Raw genomic sequence first — 20522 nt, 5'->3', positions numbered from 1 at the left:
TGGAAAACGGAAGGCTGTGTACACACACTGGCATTTCATGACAGATAAAACCCTCCCTGATCAGTCCAGCACAGCCATTTTGCCCCGCCACGCATGATGGAGGATCTTCTCGTTCTCTTTACTAAGCACACAAGAACGTCGATAAGCACTTCATGGTAGTTTAAGTAAAAGTTAGGATGTCAGGATTCCCAGGAGAAGTACTTACTGGGAGCCCTGACTGATTACCAATCAGATATCATCAGCTCTTGAGACACTAAATATTAATTGGGCTGATGCCTTTATTCAGTGACCTGCATCCACACTGAGTCCACAACCTTAACCACTGCTCCACACTACACAGCTTGTATTTTCAAAATTAGAAACTTTAACGAAAGCCAGATAATGAGTAAAATGTACACTTCTTTTTGCTTTTATTAATATAGTGCTTTCCGTCCCCAAAGGATCCCACAATACTTATCTTACAGGATGGGACCCCCTACTCAACACGAAGTGGAGAGGACAGTCCTTAGCCAGACTGTACAAGTTCTGAATTAATCTGCTGTATCTACGCAATAGTGTACATCACTTCTACATCTTCAAGGATGCAAGCTTTAGGATTTTTCATTCCAACCCATCTCTGGAAACGGGCTGGGGGGTTGGGACCGATCTTAGACTGCACAGTCCGAACAGAAAGCTGTACTGGGCCGAGGATTGGAGCAAACGAGCCTGACAAATAAGACTCATTCTGGAGGTTGAGGGCGTGTCCCATATTGACAGGAACAGATCTTTTCCTCTGGAAAAATCTCTGAACCAAGTACATAAAAATTCTTAAAGGAATAAACAAAACCCAACAGAATGGACTTCAGAATAAAGTCCAGTGAAAGAAATGAGAGGACAAGTGGAAACAATTTGGAAGTGCATTTAAGACTGAGAACGAGAAGGACTTATTTACTTGTGGTAGTGGGGAACTACCCAGCCATGATGTTGGCATCGATACCCCGGTGTCCTTCAAGAAACAGCTGGATGAGGTCCTTTATCAATCGGCTACTAATTACCAAATGGCCTAGATGGGACAAACAGCCTCAGCACTTATGATTTTAATGTCCTTAATATTCTCACTTTGAGATCTTTCAGTTCTTACTGCAAAATGATACACAAAACCTGTAAATGTGACTCATGGCAAAATGAGGAAGCAGACCATGATGAAGCATTCAAAAAAAGATCAAATCATCCAACATCCTGAAAAAGATTAGTTAAAACCCTTTCTATTTAATGTGCGCCAAAACCTGCTTTGGTTTAAGGGTCGTTGATTAAAGAACTCAACAGATGTATCAATAGCGGGCGCCATGCTCCAGGCCCATCGCCCATGACTTCAAACTTCACGCTGGAGAACATCAAAAGAGCAAAACCCAGCACAACAAGGGTTCGTGGTGCCAAGACGAATCTTATCCAACAACGAGGTTTTAAGTTTGTTGGCCTGTAAATATTTACAGAACCGTGGTGAGAGAGCGAGTTCCCCCTTCTTGGGGGTGAGATTCAAAAACAAGAACCCTAGACAAATGTTTTGACCCCCATTGAGCGAGAGGCCCAGAGAGTTTGCTGGCTGGCACGGCGCACGACTGCCAGGGCTGGAGCGGGTTTCTGTGAACCCAGTGGGCAGCAGCTCTGCCATGCGGGCATGGGCTGAAACAGGAAGGTGTGGGCCTTCTACTGCCACAAAGTCGCTCTCCTGATATTCACGTCATTGCAGGGATGCAGTCCTGCCAGCCCCCCTGGAACAGGAATGACTAAACTGGGGGGGAAGGCCAACAGAGGAAGAGACTAACCAGCACTGTAGGTTCTCAGGAGAGAATTCAGCTCAGCCCTTTCAACCGGGCAGCTGTATGGGACACCCACAACACAGAGGATCCCCAAAAAGGTGAAGGTTTTTCCTTTGTTGTAACGAGAGATCAGCCACACAAAGACATTTTGCACATGTATGCATTTATTGCGTTTATAACTAAAGCACCACAAGTGTTGAAAGGGATTCATGGGGGGGGGGGGGGTAGAGAGTAGAAATTGTTGTCACCTGCTCCATGTTGTAGCCATGCTTCTCTTTGGCAATCGTAATGTACTCATCCACTGCAATACAAGACAAACAAGATGGTTAGACAGGGTGCTAGAGAGACCGGCAACTCGGCGAAGTGATGCCTCCTTGTACAGACATCACACATCAGTCCCTCACACACCTGCTAGAGTTGGCTGCTCACTCGTGGACTCGCCATGCACTAAAAGACTGGCTCTCAAACTTCGACCAGTTTGTGTTCCAGCCTTAAAAAAGGACGACAAGCTAAAACGTCCCCCGTTTTTTCCCCAGGTGGTGCATCTTTCTCAGCACAGCCCCAGAGGCACCAGAGACTCCCCGCATGACGGCAGCGGGAGGACAAGCACCACTGCAGAAGTCCACCTGTCCAATCCCTACCCTGGGGGGGGGGAATCCCGGGATCGGCTCACGCGTGCTCCGAGAGGTCTGGCATACCCACACAGCCCAGCTCACGCCCCCCCCCCCAGAACACCAGGGGCTGTCCCCGCGCCAGCCAGCATCCGCTCGCAGCTCGGCGCCGCTGTCAGAGCCCGCTGGTTTCACTGCTCCAGCTGGCCCCGGCCGCGCGCTCCAGAGCTGCCGCGCGCCAGAGCCCGCGCACCGGGCAGGCGCGGGGAGAGGGCCCGTCTCCGACACTCCTGCCAACCTGAGGCCGGGTGATTCCGAGCGCCCACGCCCTGTGCCGAACAGAGGACGCATTTCGGACGTCGGGGCCGTTGGTCTCGATCTTGCACGCGGGACCGCGAGCCGCAGCAGGGAGATTTACCGCTGTGACGAGAGCTGCGCTCCTGAAAGCGAAGCTAGGAAATATAACAACCCAATGACGTGAACGATCAGGACATTGCCATGCTACCTGCAAAACCTACCCCTCAAAATGCTCCCTACCCCCTTTGCAGAGTTCAGTAATAAGCCTTAAATATTAACAAATGAAGAGCAAAGACGTGTCTGGATCCAGGGAATCGTTCAGCCTTGTAGTCAGATGTGGACCATTTTCAGTGGTTTACCAAAATAACCCAGATTCAGTCTGCCGCATGTTCCAAAACATTTGTTTTTAGGAACTGGCGATACAGGCTGGGTAAACGAGTTCAAAATTTGACTGCCGAGTTTCAGGAAAACTGGAAAACAAAAACACCACTGTGCATGTACCGAGAAATGCTATGACAACCTTGGTGACCTATATGAAGAAAGAAGACGAATGGGATAAGCAATAAACTACAGAATGAAAAAAGTCCTATCGGGAAACGTCTCCAACTCTAAGAACAGAGGTCTGGGTCTTTACCGAGTTTAGTCAGCCAGGCTGGTCTGAGCTCAGTAGCAACGCGCCTCAACACTGCGGACTCCGTTTCGAATGTGAGTGCCGGTCCCCCCCCCCACCTTCAAACCAGCCCAGGGGAATACACTTCGAAAAAGAGAACACTGAGTGCATTTCCTCTCTCTCTCTCCTTATTTCTGATGTAGGTCTACAGTTCTAACAGAAAAAAAATCTAAGTTTCCTGTATTCAAAAAATGCTAAAGTAAACCGGTTTGGTCTCAGAAACTGAATAGCAACCAAGCATTCTGACCACAGTGGAAATAACCCACTAGTGCAGTGTCTCACTACTTACAAATCGGCAGACCCAGCTCTTGAACAAGGAGTACTCTGGCTCATTCTCGCAGGACTAAAAGCGCTGTATCACCCAGAGTGAACATGCAAAACGAGGGCAGGATATTAAAAAAAAACTTCCTTAGATCAGGACAAGTGTCCAGATGGCCATCTGACAGGTTGCATCACAGTGTGGTATGGCAACTGCAGTATTGCTGACCGCAAAGCCCTACAGCGGGTGGTGAAAACTGCCCAGTCCATCACAGAGGTTGCCCTCCCATCTATACAGGATATTTATGACAGACGGTGCTTGAGGAAAGCTCTAAGCATCATCAAAGACCACACACCCCAGCTACAGACTGTATGATCCTCTACCACCTGGAAAAAAGTACCAGAGCATTCAGGCCCGGACTACCAGACTCAGAGACAGTTTTTACCCCCGCACTTTCAAACTATTAAACTCCCAGGCTCTCTCACTCTCACCTATGATCTGAACCTCACAGTGCCTTCATTCTTACCGAAAACTCAAACACACATTGAAATCTACCGTACATGTCAAGAAGCTCACTCCCCATAATTTCTATCCTTTTATTTCATTCTGTTGATGCATGTTTTTGCACATCTGATGTTGTTTTGCAAATTACCTGTAGCCTGTTGTTGTTTTGCACACTGCCTGTTGTCTCTGTCTTTCTTTTATTATACAATTGTATTGTTGTTTTTTTGTACTACGTATCGTCTGAGAGCTAGCTAAATAGCATTTCATTATACCATATACCTGTATATGAGTATAATGACAAACTTGATCTACACTTCAAATGTTCCCAGAAAGAGCCCTGTACTGCTTTCTTATTCGGGCTAAGGCTTCATATATCTCCCTGGAAAGGCAGATACTATACAGAACACCTCGTCACTCAAGGTCAGTTGCACGTGTACAGACTGCACTCCCACATCTTACCTAGCTGAAATGTTTGATCATGGTTTTCACCAGCATTTTACCCTGGTGTCGTAGCTAACTTCCACTCCTGAATTCTAGCATCACCAAGTCCTTCAATAACTACTCGATTCCCTCTCCTGCATGCCTTTGATTGTCAGGTTAAAGTCTCTTATTAAAAGAGACTGTCGGCAGATGCATTCCTAATGGCAACAGATATGTTTATTGAAGTTGGCTTGAAACAAATCTTCCGTACTTCATTACTCTGTATACTCCATACTTCATAAATCATAGGTATCTAAACTCACTTAACTGAACAAATTTCTCCCTTGTCCCAGAGCTAAAGTACTCACTCTTTACGAGCCCTGAACAAGACAAGTGTCTCCACTTCAAGGGCCAGAGGAAACCCCTGCTCTACCCTCATTTCACCAGTGGGGGTATTTAAAGAGAAGGCTAAATGCATGTGGGGGAGAACATAAAATAGCAAAGGTGCTAATGCAGAAATCATATAGAAGGTATTCAGACATTTGAGTCAGAGAGAAAAGACTTCCTGCGAAAAAACTCAAAGGCTTTACAGAGCAAAGAGTTCAGAGAACTTAGAGACTGAGCGTCAGTCAGGTGTCAAACTATAAGTCAGGTGGTTTACTCTGCACAACTGAGCTGTGAAGTCCCTGCACTCATCATAGACAGAGCGACACACAGGACACTATGTCACTTATCAAGAAGATTACAGACCTCAGCACAGATTGACAACCAAGGGGACTTTCTGTGGCAAAAACGCCCTGCTGGCTATTATGAGCAGCTAAAAACAACCCAATCAGATCTTTCTATGAATTAACCTCTGGCCAGATAAAGCTGAAAATACAAAGATTGGAAAGATGGTGAATCGACGATTCAACAGATCTGAGCTGCACGAGTAATTCACACACACACACACACCGAGAGCTTCAAGAAAGGAAATCTGGCAGCGCGCTGAGTCAGCGCTGTCGACAGAATTCAAAGCGTGGGGAGTGGGAGGAGAGGGTGGCCTTTTCTGCATCCCCTTTGATGGTAAAAAGGAGCCGAGTCAATGAATCGGAATCCAGCAGCTTCAGGTTACCAGGATACAGAGGCTTTCGGAACGTGACGATGCACTTGCTGGAACTCATAGCACGATGACATGTACAGTATTCTAGCAAAGGTATCAATTTCGATAGATTGCGCCAACGGGTGGTTTTTCTACATGTAAAGTGGTGCAAGATGAATCATTTCAACTTGATTCAACTAACGATATGAGATAGGGGGATAGTTATTCAATTTGTAAGCTGGGACAGCGATGAGGCAGAGAAATCCGAGGTACCACAGATTGCTTTGGGGGGGGGGGGCACTTTGACACACCCCGCCCCCGTGACCTCCAGTCACCCGACTCACGCAGTGGGCACCAGGCCAGGTGATCACTCACTGATGTACCTCCTGGCTCCCCCACCAATGAGCAATTCAATCCCACTCCAGTTCATCTCAGACGCCCTTTCTCTTCCCTTCACTGTGCAAGTACATCCCCACCCAGGGACCTCAGCTGGAAATCATCCCCGCGGGAAATGAGCACAACTTCCTGCGGGACAACCGTGGATAAACTACGCAGGGTCCCTGTCAAATAAACGGGATAAAACCCATTCAGCCCCCTGAAACGCGAGAAAGAGACAGAAGCTCGACTTGAGCATCTTTGAAGACGAGGAAGTTCCCCTGAAAGCATTCAATGTCACCAATCTCCCAGTCAGAGAAAAAATGGGTCAGAGCCAAGTGATCCGGTTCCGGAGAACTTCTTGAAATTCACCATTTCCTCCCAGACACTGCAGGCTCCCTGCCTGCCTCATGTACAGCACAGAAGGGTTCGCGCAGATTTGACTAACCCCATTCCCACAGGGACCGGAAGGAAAAGTCCAAACCCGGCCCAAAGTAACTCGGGCTGCTATCACCCTCAAAACTCCCTTGAGATTGCTCAGGCATTGTACAAGCCTGCTCTGTGAGTCAGGGACGGGTGGATCATAGAGTTTTCCAGTGAGGCCTGTGTTGTTTGCGAGCAACAGGAGATTTGTGGGGAATCTGGTGCTAAATCATTCACAGATGACCCGATTCTGGGCATCTACAGTCTGTGAATCACGCGCTACAGAGCAGCCACTCCAGTGACACTGAAAATCAGCCCCGATCCAAGCTTTTGCCTTATTTGTCTTAATAAACAGCACATGAGCATCAGTGGTCAGAGGCTCTGGACTGGAAGGTTGTGAGGTTAAATGCCAGGTGGCACACTGCTGCTGCACTCTAAAGTAAGATCACTCCAATAAATGCCCTTCTGTGTCTCTCTCTCTCCAGGTCTTCCCAAGGAATGAGAATTTGTTATTTTGAAATAGGTGATTAAAAGAAAAAATGGTCTTTTCAACTACAAAATGCATCCCCTGCTCACTGTCCCACAATGGCACAGAACAAAAATGCTCTTCGACCTGTCCTCTAGTTTGGCAATAACTTATCAAGCATAATAAGGGAATGAGCCAGGTCTTTTTTGTGAACGATATGACAGGGGCTTATGTTCATGCTTGCGTGCTTGAGTTGCACTACAAATCTGTTAGCCTGCAAAATTGCTGATGGAGTTAAAGATGCTGGTTTAAAAGAGCTCAGAAATTCAGCTGCCCGGCAATACCAAATATCCACAGATCTCAGAGAGGGCAACAGCATCTAGTCCGGTGCGCTAGAATGTTTTAGATCGGAGGGTGTTCGCCATGTGTGGGGCTCAAAAACTACAAAAGGTAATCACCCATAGCACAGTTTATAGTTACAAATGAGAATGGTGAGAAACAAGCAGTAACATATGGACAAGCAGAATTCATGATGGAGAATAAAAGTGGTGCTTTTTTATGCCAAGACGTGGGCGAGATGAAAAAATGTGATTCAAGATTATTCGCTGGGATTCCTCAGAAAGCAGCATTCTGACTTGGAACAATAAATCTGAAACCAGATGAGAAAGGCGACTAAAATGCACAGTCTCTGGTCGCTTGCAAGCTCTCTCAGCTTTTTATGTAGCATTTCCCCCCCAATTTTCTCCTTGATACCTCGTCAACTGAAATCTTCATCCACCGGCAAAAAGAAGAACGCCTCTCCCAGGTCTTCGACGCTTGCTCGCCTATTTTCGGGACGGCTTTTTTTCAAGCTCACGAGCAGATGTGACATTCTAGAGCTAGGTTTAATTTAAATAAACAGGACATTCCCTTGTAAACGTGGGCTCGGCTGAGTTTGTTTGCTTTTACAAGGAAAAAAAAAACTTTTCCCGACAAAATCTGTAAGCATTTAAGTTACAAATGTATGTTTTAAGGAGAGAAAATACGGCACATTTAGGCTTAGCTTTACAAGTGAAACCAGGGTTTACTCGATGCTTAAAAAAAAAAACGCAGCGTGCTTTGCACTGGAGTAGGGCGCCCTTCGACTGTCCAGACAATCTGCCTCGAAGAAAGTTTTTTCCGTCCTGACAGAGAGGACAGACCTGCAGCTCTCTCTCCCCCACCAGGCGGTGACTATGAACTCCCCACACGCATCGGTTTCACCCAGGGACCGGTATAGCGCCCACCTGGCGGCTCACAGCACTGGGGTTTCGGTGAGGAGCTCGGAGGGACAGCACCATGCCCAGGGGAGACGCCCCCCCGCGCGGCCCCCCTCCTCCCCGAGAGAGGACCCGCTCTGCTGCGGCACGTTTCAGAGCAGGCGGCCGCCTCGCCTCCACTCCCCTGAACCACCTGCCACCTGTCCACGTCCCTGAAGGCGCTCAAGCTTTTCCCCAAGGGTGGCGGGAGCGTGGAACGAGCTGCCCAGCCACGCCGTCGAAGCCGTTATCCCGGCTTCCGGCTGGATGAGATACCGTGACCAATCAGCTGCCCGCCAGCCAATGGGCTGGATGGGCCGCATGGCTCCTCTCGCTTGCAGGGCTCTGCCGACCGAGCTGGGGGACACAGGAGGCACAGCCTGTGCAGGTACATGCATGCATGCAGCCAGCTCGCTGGCCAGCCAGGGGCAGGGTTTAACAAGCACACCATACCCCCGGGGGTTGGGCAAGCTCAAGACGACCTGGATATCTTAAGCCGTATCACCCATGACCCCGTGCCACGCTGGGTACCTGAAAGCTAACAGTACAGGTCTCACCACAGTCCTCACCCCCCAAAAAAATGACGGTATAGGGTTTGAAAAAGTCTGCTGATTCAATTGGGCACCGGTGACCCCAAACGGGGGGACATATAAATGGTGAAAGCAGTCTAAAAATAAAGGAGAAAAACATAGCTTCCACGCAATCCCACTTCACTCTCAGATTGAGTACTTAGCAAAGGCTGAATACAGCTGAGCAGCAGGGCCCCCATGTCCCCAGAGAAAACCTGCCATCTGGTGGTTACTACATCACATGACAGGCAAGACAGCCGCACTTCCAGAGCGCCTGAGAACACAGCAAATAGACTTTAATAGCTCTCTCTCCAAGCCCTTTAGTTTTACACCAAAATGCATGTCCCAATGAGCCAGCAAAAGAAGCTCACCTTTAAAATGTCCAACAGAAATTTTAAAAAATGTGCAAGGTCCATGTTTTCACACTCGTGTCCAGTTGTGGACACCCCCAGCACCCCTCACCCTTCCCTGCCCAGGTGCAGACAGGTTTTACAGGCTACCTCATGCTGTCGAGAAGCATGGCGAGTCGTGATCCAGTTAAATCACAGAGCTCAGCTGGAATGAAAACCAGCATGTCAGGGTGACTCGACAGGACTGGAGCTGCAGATGGCAGTAGCAGCACAAGGCTGCCCTCTAGTGGTCAGTTCAGAGAACAGCGTATTCGCTGCTTGGCTCTGGAGAAGACGCACTGAAAAGCTCCTGAACCCCAGCAGCTAACTGGAGAGCAGCTAGTTTGCAGGCTAACGCGGGATCCTGAAGCAAAAAAGTGAAGCTGCTGTTAACTCCAATCCTGGGCCCAAACCTCAGCTTCAGTTCTAAAGCTGAACTCCGGGTCCTGAGAAAGCAGTTTGCCAGATCAGCATTTCTCAGTTGGTGAAATTCCCCTACTCCGCCATGTCTGGTGGGGGGTGATTTTCAAGTCATGCGGTGGTAAGTTATCATAACGTGCTCGTGCCAGTGATGTACGGGGGAGGGGGGAGGTGCACTGCGGGGCTTTTAGATTTAGTCAAGCGTGCTGACTCGGTGGGAAATCGGAACAGGCTGGGAAACATGGTTCCATGGCTCTTTAAACTGCACACCTTTGGAAAGTGTTAAACTGGCCCGTTTTGGCTGATGATCAGCTGAGGTACAAGGGAAACCCTGGAGACACTAGGGTGATCCAGGACCCGAGCTGTGCACCAATCCTATACCCTTCACCCCAGTGCTGCCGGCTCTAGCCCCTTCCTTAACCCCAACCCCTTCTGGGCACCAGAGCCAGAACACTACCCCTCCCTGCCCCCTCTGCTGCAGCAGGGAGGAAGCCCCCTGACAGCTGTTCCGAAGCGCCAGGCCTGAGGTCAGGTTACTGCGCAGACAACCATGTGACTGGCCAGGCACACCCCTGCTCCCAGCGGCAGCCCGTATAGCTTGTGTCCCCAGGCTGGGCGACAGGCCCCTGCCTCCTTCACCCGGTTTACGGCCCTCTCTTTATGTGCTTGAGGTCTCCCTCTCCAAGCCTGTGCACTGGCTCTGCTCACTGGGGCTGGTTAACTGCGTGGGCCGACTCGGTCTGGATACTACACATAAAAGGCGCAGGTTTTGGTAACTTTCCTCATTGGGTGTTCTGGGCTAATGCAATTTAGTCTGGCCCTTATGAGACACGTGGGAGTTATTTTGACTGCTCTCAGAACATCAGGAGCACTACAAAACACGATGGGCCCATGCAGCATGTACTCGCTTCGAGCACACACAGAAGTGCTGGCCAATTGTACTGGCAAATCTTTTAACAATAAGGGTTTAACTTAAGCTTCCGATTCTCATACAAACAGGCTGTAAAGCTGCAGGCTAGCACTGAGACGTCTCTGTCTCCCTGGCACGGAGAGACACCGGAGGAGGTTGTTATCTCCCGACTTTCAAAAGAGGTATTAAAACTAATTTTTCCCAACACAGATGCACAAACCTCACAAGCACAAAGTGTCGTCACCACACACCTTCAGAGGCTGATGGTGTAATTCTTAAAATTAAGAAAGCTGGCCCTCCTCGCACTCCCAAAACGCTCCGTTTCTTTACACCATCGGCAAAATTTACACATCCCACACTTAAAACCTTTCAGCACCCCCCCTGCTCCCCCCTAGAGCGTATCCCCAGTGCAGCCCAGGAGGATCCAGGCGTGTAGGCAGGCAGGTGCAAGAAACGGTTAACTCACACTTGGCTTCTGCGAGGTTCTGGTTAGGAGACCACACCAGCATTCCCAGGTTCTCCCTCTCCTGGCAGACCTTGGCCAGCTCTGTGGGGAAACAAGCAACAGAGTCAGAAATTCACACTCCAGCGTCACCGCCCGGACCCCCGCACGCGCACAGAGCCTCTTCGTCACCGTGAGAGACAGCTCGTTAATAAACACGTCTGAGAGGCTGAAGCCCAGAAGAAAAGAGAACAGGAAAGTCACCCTGAGTCACCCTGGCTTCTGTCATCTTCAGTAGCTCAAGCATCTGTCTTTTTAAGCTTTCCAACGAGGGATGGTTTGCTTTTGCGACAATTTTTTAAGGCTTGCTTGGAGACAAATTTCACTGGGCTATCCTGTCCTGTAGGCCACTGAGTGTATATTTTCTAGGTCTTGTTAAAGCAGCACAACCGAAGAGCTCAGTGAAGTTGGTCAACTGGTCCACTAACGAGCAGATTTAGGTCAGTAAGAGCTTGAATTAAAATCTACAGACATATCGGGCTCTCCAGAGCTGGTCCTTCCTGGTTTATAGGCAAGCCCAACAGCATGTATATGTGCAAGAAGTGTCCTCCTAAGAAGACCCAGTGAAATGGATGGGTTATTACAGCAGTCACAAGATGAAACGCTCTCAAATGAGAAATGCTCCCAAGTGCAATTTCAGGGAAACAAAATTAGACTTCCACTGCACAGCAGGATGATCAATTTCAGGACTTGTGAGCCGCAGGTTCCTGCAAATCCAGTTACGATGAAGGAGAAAACGCAAGGCAGCCAAGACTGCATTTTTCACAAATTAACTAGAAGTGAAGGCCCAAGGTAGAAAATTCCAGCGCCCCCATCATTTAACACCTGGAATGGATGAGACCTCAGTTGGCTCCATTTCCAATCCCTGGTAACATTACCTGCAGAACCCCGACTGCAAACAGCCACATCAATAGAGCAAGCACACACACTTCCACTGCGGAAAAAGGCTGAATTCTCACGATGCACAGGGAAGCATCATTAATACCGGGGAAAGCAGCAGCTCGCCCTGCAAGCCCTCCATCGGCAGTGCCCCACTGCCACCTCTCAGACAGGCCACGTGGGGCTGCGGGACCAACCGCCAGCTGGGCTCGCCGTTCAGACTTCCGGGTTCGAAATAGAACGAGACCCTCTGCTGTTTGTTAGCGCTGCTGTCAGCAAGATTAGAGGACACTCGGCCCCCTCTTCCCTTGCAGGTGGGGTGCACAGTTTCAGCCAAGGGACTTTTCAAGGTGGATCTCTCTCTCTCTCTCAGGGAGGGAAAACGAGGACGAGAGCACAAGTTCCCCATTGGCTGAGGGGAAACCTGAGAAGGAGCCGCTGACAGAAGTTTGCAGGCCGAGCATCACTGTAGAGCAGCCTTGGCATCAACTACAAGAGCCGTCTGGGAGCGCAGCACAGCTTCTGATCTCCTGGAAGGGCATATCGCATTACGCACTTTTGGTGTACATTGGCCTGTGTGGTTTTACTTTTCACACGTCAGTGCATCACTAGATAAGCCCACAGCCTGGGCTTAAAGAGGACACTCGTGTCTAGAGGGAAGAAGGCAGCGCATCACTCACTGTGAGTGACAGAGCGCACAGGTTCACCTGACGACATACTATACCTGGAACAAACATCTGGAGCTCACTGGCTTTAGCGCCACTGTGCTCTGCCCATGCAGCTACCAACACGGAGAGCAGAGAGCACTGGCAACGTCATCCACAGCCAGCTCTGAAGCAATTAGGATCAATCACGTTCCAGAATTACAGCTTACGCCACTTAAGAGTAGCTGGCAAGCTGGCTGCAAGTCGCTCATTTAGAAGCAAACCCAGCTGTACTGTAGTTCCTCCTGATACAATGCATCCTTTCAACACACGAATCTCCAACAGCCTCGCAATTGTTCATGTCTTTAGGCAGGACTTTAAAACCTTGAAAGCATCAACGTGGCTACAGTTTAAAAAAAAAGTGAAGACCCAAGACTGCCAAATGTGGAGTCCCCCCCCCCAAAAAAACTAAAGTGCTCAATTGTTCTCTTCTGGATTGAATGTCTTCCTCACACTTTCGGCTATGAAACCTGATGGACAGGCACGTGCTGGTACAGCTTGCTGAAAATTCAAATTACGCACTCAAACCCCCACCTGTAATGAGGGCGCTGTCCATTAGGGTGAAAGAGACGCCTCTCGCTTGTGTAAGACAGGACGACGGGACTTGAGCTAGGCCCACAGTCACCCCCACACCGCAGACACTGAGAGAGGCACACAACAGCTGCAGCACTACACAATGAGGCCAGTGAGAAAAGCCCACGGTCACCGAGACAGGTTGCCAGTGTGAACAGTTATTGACCCCACGCCTGCTGAAAGCCAGTGCTGTTCAACATAACCAGCGATTCCAGTCCAGCCAGGCTGCAGGAGAGAAGGAAGGGCAGGACAGCAGTTTCGCAGTGCCTCGCAGCCCGCGTGCCTCCAGACACTGCCGAGTGTGGCGAGGAATTCTGGAAAGGTCACGCAGGAGAGAAATAAATGAAGAAACCCAATCTCACTTCCGCAGACGAGCGCTGTGGAGTGACCGAAAGGCGGCGGCGCACCACCACAATCGGGACAGGGGCCACGCTCGGATATGAGTCACGTGAGAGTTGTGTGGGGGTGCAAGTTCAGCCTTTGAAAGTCTGACAGACAGGAAAAACAAAAGCAGAGAACGTCCGAGAGCAGCTGAGCCCCAGCCCCACGTGTGGCGGCGAGTACCGACCATGGACTTCCTGTCGAACACGTCAAACAGAGAGAAGCTCCGCTTCTGATAAAAATAAACTAGTTTAGAAGTGGCTTCTCACAGCACTTGACAGTAAGAAACAAGGACACCGCATGAAGAGGTAATGACACTGAGGGTTTGGAAGACAGTAGGAAAGCAGAGACAGAACCAGTTAAATAAAAGGGGGGAAAAGTGCTCAGGCAAGGTGACTGATATTCTTAGGGATAGAATTCCACAGCTTTGGGGTACAGCAGGAGAAGGCACCGTCACTCGGAGCAGACAGGCGGCCACAATTACACAAACACAGGTTGCGAGGTGGGGAGTAGGACGATAGTAAATCAATATATCTGGATATTGATCATATTAATGATGTGCTCGGGCTGGTGACATAAGTAGGGGAGAAGCATCCCGATTTTCTATAGTTAACGTGGGCTGTGGAAAATGTTGAGAAACACTGCAGTCGTGTACAGAACAGACATCAGACTCCGAGCCATCATTCATTTCTAAACGAAAGCAAGCCCTTGCTCTGTGCTGGACTCAATAGCCAAACAATCTTGCAGCCGGAAAGCAGCCTAGCCTCCGGAGGTTTCACAGCTGGGTTTGTCTTGTTTTGTCCTGCAACACTAGGCCATAAAAGGACTGCTAAAAAACAAACCAACATTAACGAGCGCTACCCTATCAGCTGCTAAGAAAAAACACCCACAGTGAACATCTCGCTAAAAGACATTCTACAGAATACTTCTCAGTAGGACTTAATCTATAAACCTTTTTAAATCGACCAGAACTTCAAACTCAAACCATTTTTACATCATAAATTGGAAGATATAGATTTGTTTACTTTCTTTGAGCAACAAAGAAAACAAGAAAACTAAAAAAAACTAAGCGCTAGCTATTATCTACAGAAGCGTTCAAGCAAGGGAGATTTTTATCAGCTCAAAGCTGGTGGCTGAGCTTTGAGATCATAAGACTAGGTAGACATTGTGCAGTTATTTCAGACTGCATTGTGAATTGCTGGAAACAGTACTATTATAAGTTATTGACTACTGCCTGCTAAAAACCGTGCCTCAACCATGGGTCTTGGCACCCCCAATATTTCTACAACACTGCCAGCAACTGTCTCCAGAAACAGGTAAATCTTTCAACCCCAAGACTATCATTTGATCGGCTATTAAAAGTGCATTTTTCTTGACCCACATAGCCATCTATTGTTTATTTAAAAAGGCATCTTACTTACACTTCTCAAGTTTGACAAACTAAGGTTCGGAGAGACAGACGGATTCATAGCACTCCTTTTCTTTATCCAGATCCTGTTTTTAACCACTTCATGGAGTGCTTTCTTTTCCTTTACTTTGGTTTCGGCTGAATGTTGACTCATTTGAGCGGCATTTTGTTTTATTTACAATTTCGGGATTAAGTTGTTCTGCGCTATAAATGAAACATTTTTTAGACTTGCCCTGAATACTCCGATTCCACATCTATCATATCCCGGTCTTAAAATGTCTTTCCTTCAAAGCCTGCTTTTCTGAAACGACAGTTTCAAAGTTTGCTTCAGGGCACTCCACACTTTCCCAGTTCCCTAATGGTTTTCTCACCTCTTTGCCTCACTCAGTCCTGAAGATTTGAAAAGACAGGTTGATACACACAGTTCGTGCTGTAGGTGTTCGACAAACGAAGAAAACAAGTCATTAACCAGGTCCACCAGTTCAGTTTCTGCTACTGAAATTCCTGTTCCCCCCCCAATCTATATGTAGGGAAACGAAAAGTTGCTCTCACAAACTACTTGTGCACAAACTTCTTAATTTCATTAATTATGATTCATTGCGGTTTAACATCTTGATTAGCAGAACTATAACCAACGTCAACAGCTGGCTTCTCTGTCATTAGAAAAGAAATTCCCGATACAAGAAACTGTATACGGCCAACAAAGTGATCTTATGACCAACAAGCACAACAATTGCTTCACTTCCAGACCCACAGCCAGACTCTTTTTCTTCCTTAGCAACGTGTGCCCGATAACACTGCATCTGTATTGTGGTGTCTCAGTCAGCTCCGGGTGACCCTTCTCGCAGGAAGTCTCTCATTGTAAGAGCTTCAAAAAGCAGGAAGACAGGAGGGGAGAAAGAGAGAAGAGGACATGCACGCTTGCGAAAACAGCTTCAACGTCCATTCCCCACAGAGCTCTACCAGAGCCCCCCCATTGTTCTTCTCCAAGAAGCCAATCTGTTAAATCTTTCAAGATATATTCCCAACACTCCTCCCCGTCTCGTTCGCCCAGCGACTCCTCTCCTGTGATGCGCCCTGCCAAGTCCCGCGCTGCTCCGGAGCGCCGTCTTGGCTTCCCGTTTCTTCCTCCGTGGAGGGCGGATTCTACAACTGACCCAGTTTCCCCCCCACCGCCGAGGCAGTCTCGGCCACCTCCAGCGGACAGGCCCGGCGGCTGCCTTCACGGCCCTGACCCCTCTCCTCCCCCCTCCTCGCCGCCGGCCGGACCTGCAGCTGTCCGACAGGGGGGTGACTGTCCGACAGACAACCACATGCACAGCACGGTGCCGACAGGCGGAGAGAAACACTGCTCCCCTGCATAATACATCTGGCCAACATGCTGTAGAAAACGTAGCGCTGCTCTATTCACCATTAAAGCACAGGCCACCAGGCTGGAGAACAGCCTCTACACAACGGCAGTGTGTAACAAACAGCTCCCTGTGCAACGCCACAGGACTCACTGCACCACTGCACTATGCACCATTGACTTAGACTACCATGGGTACCCCCCACCCCCACTACCAAATATTTATTGGTCTCTACAACGTATTTATTGTCCCGGTTGTTGGTATTTATGAACCGTTTTGTGATGTACTCTCCACACTGTGTGGTGGTGTCTGCTGGGCATGTCCTGAGAGATCGGCGCAGGTAAGAATCCCAGTGGACAGGTACATAAGGCAAAAGGCTCCTCTACCTAGAATTGATCTGGACGAGAGCAAGCAGACATCCCAGGGCTTCACACCTGGGGGATTTCTTCGAAACGAACAAAACCACTTACCAAAGGGCACAAGTGGAACACTGAAACCAGGAGGCATATTTTGTCCCCCACCAAAGGGTTGTGGGAGCAGGGGAGAAGCTGGGGGCTGTTGAGGCCGATATATTAGCTTCTTTCAAGGGGCCGGATGAGATCCTGGAATCTCGAGTCAATGTTTTTGCTCACAGTCAAGTGCAAACACACCCTGGAATACTAATGCTTTCCACACACAGCCAGCCCGTATGTACGGGGGAGATGTGCAAGGACGCATGGCAAGCAAGACGCAGAGAGAACGGACACGGGGCCCCTCGGACAGATGCAACCCGTACGGCAGACGCACAGGTACACAAGGCGCACGTACCCACACCGTCCTGATCCTCGGCTGCCCCAGGACCAGGCAGGAGCACACACAAACCAGTGCCACACAACCTCCCAACTATCAGGCTGCACCAGCAGCAGAAGATAAACATTTCTGTCTTCAGCACAGTTTCGGTTATGAATGGCTACAGTTCAAGTTCAAAGAAAAAGATTGCTGGATTAACAACTTGTGAAGACCGCAGTTGACACATCAGGCAGAGCTGATACCACAAGCGTTAGTTACGGCAAAAACCATTGCCAGCACACACTACGACTGGTATTCTGGAACGACTGCCAGAAGAGGACAAGGGGGGTTACCAAGCTAGCCCACACCAGCGTGGTGAACAGTGAGAACCGATTCCTCCCCCTGATCTGCAGCCCTGCATGGAGCACACAGGCACCGCACAGCTTCCCAAGAAATAACCTGCCAACTTTACCCCGATTTTCTGCTTCTGCGAACACTCTGCAAGCCAAACTGAGTTGCTAACAAGCCACAAAAACACAGGTGTTTAACGACAAGGAGAAATACATCGATTTCTTAGGGAATCATAACCAATTCATTGCTTCTCCCATCCAATGGTACAATTACCACTGCAATACAAGACGACAGCTTCCGTCCTACAATATGTTAACCTGTTAACCTAGGTTATTTACATTTTAGAATTGCCAATCACAGCAATCCCTCAAAAACATTTCAAAAGGCAAAAACCCATACAGCAAATTTAATTCCCATTTCTTTAACATCCAACTGGTTTCAGAACTCAAACATCTTCCCTCAAACACCTAGGCTTCACCTTACGGCAACACAGAACAGGACCCAAGTATGAAAAACATAATTCCTGGTTCATTATTCAACAGAAGGAAAACTAACACCCCCGGCTTATTTATGGTACAGTAATTAAAAGTGTCAGTCATTGGCGAATGTAGAAGCGTTAGGTGCAACCCTGCATTATACGCACTTAACACACAGTAAGACTTTACTATAGAAGGTTAAAATCCTCATCTGACAAGAGGGGAGCAAAGAAAAATCTCTGCAACACTTTATGAGAGCACAGCAATTAAGAGTGAAAATCTGCTAGGAATCGCTACACCTTGTGTAACGAGAACCCATACAGCGAGGGTTTACTGTATTTTTTCTTGTACCCACCCATTTGTGCATTTTTGACATCATCCTCACAGGGGAGAATGAGGAAGAACTGGCAGCCTGCTCTCAGCTGATTAACGCCCCACGGGCAGCCCTGCCCTGTACCGGGGGGGCGAGGGCAGAGAGCCAGCGGCACACGCACAAGAGTCCCCGGGGGTGGGCAGCTTGTAGGAGGGTGCCCACCCTACCCCACACCCGGCCCACTGTCCCTCGCTGCCTGGCCAGCCCTCGCCACACCGCCCCAGCTCGAACCCGCGACACCCAGCGGAGCACCTTCTCCAGCCAAGTCACTCTGCAGTGCGATTCTGCAGCCTGGCGGGTTAACCATCAGAAACTCCACAGTGGGAAGAGACAGAGAAACTGGCCATTACAAATTTGAAAAGAATATCTGTACCCATGGCCCTGTGCATCCAGAAGGCTTATATGAAGGGGAAGATGGTGGCAACTTAATTTTCTGTTTGCTCATTCGGGTTTTTCGTTTTCTTGCCAGCACACCAGGAGGGAAAGAGCCACGTCCGAGATCTCCCACATATTGTTGTAGTAGGTCTTTGCAGCAACGGGCTGGAGCCTGAGATCTCAGAAATAGAAATGCCTTAGGTGCCAACATCCAAAAACAGCCACGTCAAGTACATGTATCATCACAGACCCCCATTACCCAGAACATCTCATGGAGTAATGTGCTAAAAACCAGCTTCTTTATTGACAGCCTACATAATAAATAGTAATTAAATGTTAGCATTGTTAAAGGAAAGCAGCACAGTGGGAAAGGGCCACTTGGAAATCTTAACATGCACATCTACTTAATGTGCTTAGAAAGGCCATATTAAAATAAGCAACGTTAGCTAACAGTTCAACTGAGATGACAAAACCACGGTGGGCCTTTGCAAACATGCAGATACTCGGGCAAAAGGTCCCTAAAGTACTCATATGATAGTGGCGCCTTGTGGGGAAAGCTGAAACGTCCCACTGCAGAGGGGTGCCCTGTACCCCGGATTCCGTGTACAAGAGCTATCACTTCCCTCAGCTATCAGTAGAATGTGCTGGTCTTAAAGGCAACAGAGCATGGGAAGAAGAGGCAGCTATAAATGAGTGGCAGGGGAAAATGTATGAGATAATTAACTATGCTATAGTGTAAAACATGTAGAGTAAAGATGCACGTTGCAGGGGTCTACAGTCTGCAGTGGAACCCAATTAACCTCTGTGGCAGTGGAGCTCTCTCTGCAGTGAGAATCTCTTCACACAATTTAAATTAGCAAACTTAATAACAAGCCGCGCCGCCGGTGTCACTTTGAGGAACGCCATCTCCCAGCTGGCAGGAACGTCTCGGCCTGGCAGAGGAAGGGGAGAAAAGCCTCCGAAAGTAGCTGTCAGCCCAAGTGAGTGCCGGGACCACAGCAACTTGACCCCCCCACCCGACCCCTGAACACAGCGCTCACAGCACCCTTTTCTGTGCAAGGAAATCAGCTTAATTACTACACAGGACTCCAGATGAGGCTGAACAATATTGATTTCTTCCAAGGCAAATACGGAAAATTTCTAAAACAGGCAGCCAGCAGCACAGGCCGATAACTACATTTTCTCGGCAAGAATAACAGAATACTCATCACTCAGACAGGGTTTTCAGAAGCAGACTCAAGCTGCTGGTTTCCCCCTTCATATTTATAGTTTCTGCTACCAGCATGTAACACACTGTGCTTGACTGCGTCTTGAACTGTCCGATTTTCTTCGCAGTCTCTGACAATTCCATAATCTAGATGATCCCAATAAACTAGGGAGAGTAGAGGTCCTAATGCAGGTCCCCATCGTACACCACTAATTACATCACCCCCAATTCCTGTACATTAATCACGTCTCGATCCAAATTCATCATCTGGAACGCCGAATTTCCACTGCTTCCATTGAGGAACTTGATCAAACGCATTGCTAAACCCAAAACATACCATACCATGCACACTTTGGCCAGATCTCCTGTTGTTTTCAACCCCTGACTGTAAGGTTACAAATACAGGATTGGCTTTTTTGAGCAGAGACATTTCCCTCATCCATATGAAGTTGATATAATTCCATGCTGCCGCATTTAAGCTCTTGTAGCAAAGATGATTCATTCTTTCCTTCGGTGAGGTCTCTAAAAATCTCCGAGACAAAACAGGTTCAATCACATTCAACAAGTTGAAAGAGCAGCTTATCCACATGCCTGAATAGGAAAAGCTGCACTTACATTTTGAAGCAATAAACTTCACATGTATACCAGCATATCAGTTGTAATGAGGAAAACAGAAGGATGTCAACAATGATAAAAACAAGTGGAA

The 20522-nt window shown here is 48.5% G+C and overlaps 1 protein-coding gene across 2 annotated transcripts in view; it reads right to left on the bottom strand.

Annotated features, from left to right (window-relative positions):
- The window catches only part of rcor1 (REST corepressor 1), a 42088-nt gene that overhangs the window by 12495 nt on the left and 9071 nt on the right, over positions 1 to 20522 (bottom strand). For both annotated transcript variants that reach the window (XM_088647716.1, XM_088647717.1), the window contains exons 3-4: positions 10937 to 11017; positions 2048 to 2100 (exon numbers count right to left, since the gene is read on the bottom strand). In XM_088647716.1, coding sequence (XP_088503842.1) covers positions 2048 to 2100; positions 10937 to 11017 — 134 coding nt within the window. The remainder of the gene's footprint in view (positions 1 to 2047; positions 2101 to 10936; positions 11018 to 20522) is intronic.

Source organism: Lepisosteus platostomus, chromosome 10 (genome assembly GCF_059453375.1).
Source record: "Lepisosteus platostomus isolate fLepPlt1 chromosome 10, fLepPlt1.hap1, whole genome shotgun sequence".
NCBI lineage: Eukaryota > Metazoa > Chordata > Actinopteri > Semionotiformes > Lepisosteidae > Lepisosteus > Lepisosteus platostomus.
Note: the sequence above shows the minus strand (reverse complement) of the source record. Positions and strands in the feature narration are given on the sequence as shown.